Raw genomic sequence first — 2,553 nt, 5'->3', positions numbered from 1 at the left:
GAGCGGGACGCCAAGTAGACAGCCCTGGGACCAAGGGCAATTGGCCGGCCCCCAGGATGCCATGCTGCACAGACCTTAGGGCAGGACTGGGTGTGGCCTGGGGGCTCACCTCTCCTACCAGCTGCACCATAACCCACTTCCAGCCCAGCAGGGCCCATGACCTCAGGAAGTTCCTGCCTGCTGCCAGGGTCCAACACCCCATGTGGCCCCCTCTCCCCATCCCTGGCAGCAGCCTGACCCAGCAGGCCCTGCCAGAGTGTCTAGTCCATCACCCAGGCCCTCTGCTGTTTGGAGTCTGCTCCCCACCCATTCACCCCCAGCCCTAGGTGAGGTGGGCTGGGCCGGGTGGGGGGGTTGTCTCAGGTTGCCCCACACGGTCATTCTGTGTCCCCAGCCCCAGCACATGAACAGATGCCTTAACCTCCTGGAGCCACCAGCCTGGGAGAAGACTCCCTCCCACACAGGTCCTTGCCTGACCACCTGCACCCTTCGATGCCCGGCTGGCTTATCCTCTGAACATGAACAGTCTGACGGGCTCCTCGGGTCCACAGCGCTGCAGGCGCCCCCACACCCCACCCAGGGCCAACAGGCAAGGCAGGGCCTGGGGTCAGTTTGCCTACACAGGGTCCCAGGCTGGGTGTGCCAAGGGGCAATACCTGGGGGCAATAAGTTCTATTTCTCCTATTTGGGGATAAAGCTATTCTATAATGTTCTAAAACCCCAACCCCCACTTTAGCTCAACAAATAAATTTTTGGTGTTTACTTGCATGGCTATGCTATCACCATGGTCCCCATTCTCGAGCCTTTGGACAGTGCCTGGGCTGGGGGAAGGGGCAGAAGCAGGGAGAAGACAGTGTCAGAAGGGCAGAGGGTTGGTTACCTGAGGGGTGTGAAATCAGTGGGTCAGTGGAAGGGGGTGCTTGGGCCTGCCCCTCAGGTCACGTGGCCCAAGGTGCCCAGAGCTGTCATCCCCACCTGTCCTCTGGATGGGGCAGTGGACAGATGAGCAGGGTGAGCGGCTCCCTGCTGGTGGAGTCAGTGAGATGTCTTGAGTCCCCCACCCCCACATCTATGAACATGTACTCACACACACAGCCTGGGTGTCATGATTATATGTCCGGCCCCAGGCCCAGCCCTCGGGACAGACCCAGCCTCCATCCTCTTTCAAGTCTTGTGGCGGGGATGCGGTGCTGCCCTGGACAGGGGCTGGAGCAATAGCTGGGCGACGCCGGTCATGCCGCTGGCCACAGACCTCCTCCTTGCTGGGGCCGCCAGCCTCTGTCCTCTGTCCTAGAAGGGCAGGAAGTCGTCCACCTCGAGGTGCAGAAAGGGGCCCAGGAGGCCCCGGAGCTTCCAGACGGCGGCTCGGCTCAGCAAGGGTGGCACCAGCCCTTCGAAGGGCATGGGGTCCACCACGTACACGTAGGCGGTGATGCAGGCCAGCAGGGCACCCAGCAGCAGTCTCAGGGCCAGCAGCCTGTGGGCAGCAGTGGTCAGGGGAGGGGGGCACCCGCCAGGTGGGTGGGGGGACAGGCTCTGCCCTCCAGGTGACCTACCAGAGCTGGCCTTTGAAGCCCTCCGAACAGCCCACCTGTGGCTTCGCCTTCTGCTGGGGAGGGGGCTGGATCAGAGACTGCCTGGGGGTGGGGAGTGATGCTGAGAGGGACGGGGACTCCCGGCTAGCTCAGTGCTCCATCACCTGTGTAATATCCCACACCTGCCCTCTGCCACGAGGAAGAGCTCCCTCTACTCAGATCCAGGGACAGCCTCACAGTGCCGCGGGTGGAGGAGTAGTGGGGATGGGGGGAGCGAGGGTAGGTGTCCAGGTTGGAAGAGGGGCGGGGGTTGGGGGTGGGCTTACCGGTATGCAAGTCAGCTGCTCTTCCTTCTTGACCCGGGGGTGGCCCTGGGCCTGGTCCCTGTTGGGGGACTTTGCAGTCAGCGGGGTGAGTCGGCGGCCCAACCCCAGTCCCAGCCTGGCCCTGCCCTTGCTTGGTGCCACAGAACTGGGCCAGGCCTGATGGGTGGGTCCACGGGTCCACCCCACCCTGACTAGGCTCCTGCCAGGTCCTGGCTCGGACCCGAGCCCTTAACATTATTCACCCCAGAATCTCCAGCTGGATGTCCTCCATCTGCTCCAGCACGCCCCGGATGTCCTTCTTGAGGTTCTGGGGGGTGGAATCGGGTCCTCCACGTCCAGTCCTCCATGTCCGTCCGCCCTCCCGCGGCCCCCTGCCCGCTCAGCCTCAGGCCACGCCCCTCAGGGGGACGTACCAGCAGCCCGGTGGCCTGGTTGCTCAGTGCCAGGTGCACCTCAGCCACGCCGTCCCACACCTGGTGGGGAGAGGCAGGGTATCACCTTGGGGAGCAGGGCCCAGGGATGTCCCCAAGTCCCATAGGGTCCAAGAGGCACCTCAGTGATGGCCATCTTCTTCCTCTCGAAGCACAGCCGGATCTGCTGCAGCTCGTGCTGGGGGCGGAGCGTGGAGAGGGCGGGGTCAGGGCGGGTGGCCTTTTTCCTCAAGGGGGGTGGTGGGGAGCGGGGTGGTGGTC

The 2,553-nt window shown here is 63.8% G+C and overlaps 1 protein-coding gene across 1 annotated transcript in view; it reads right to left on the bottom strand.

Moving 5' to 3' along the window:
* Nucleotides 1-1,288: 1,288 nt before the first annotated feature.
* The window catches only part of CCDC188 (coiled-coil domain containing 188), a 2,338-nt gene continuing 1,073 nt past the window's right edge, over nucleotides 1,289-2,553 (bottom strand). Inside the window, exons 4-9 of the mRNA XM_013004301.3 lie at nucleotides 2,414-2,519; nucleotides 2,275-2,334; nucleotides 2,104-2,168; nucleotides 1,862-1,919; nucleotides 1,557-1,606; nucleotides 1,289-1,477 (exon numbers count right to left, since the gene is read on the bottom strand). Of these exons, the coding sequence (XP_012859755.2) occupies nucleotides 1,291-1,477; nucleotides 1,557-1,606; nucleotides 1,862-1,919; nucleotides 2,104-2,168; nucleotides 2,275-2,334; nucleotides 2,414-2,519 (526 nt within the window). The 3' untranslated portion in view covers nucleotides 1,289-1,290. The remainder of the gene's footprint in view (nucleotides 1,478-1,556; nucleotides 1,607-1,861; nucleotides 1,920-2,103; nucleotides 2,169-2,274; nucleotides 2,335-2,413; nucleotides 2,520-2,553) is intronic.

The sequence above is a fragment of the Echinops telfairi genome, unplaced genomic scaffold (assembly GCF_000313985.2).
Source record: "Echinops telfairi isolate 266 unplaced genomic scaffold, ASM31398v2 ScPeMD7_70;HRSCAF=299, whole genome shotgun sequence".
Classification (NCBI taxonomy): Eukaryota; Metazoa; Chordata; class Mammalia; order Afrosoricida; family Tenrecidae; genus Echinops; species Echinops telfairi.
The sequence above is the reverse complement of the archived record's forward strand: the minus strand, read 5'-3'. Positions and strand labels throughout refer to the sequence as shown.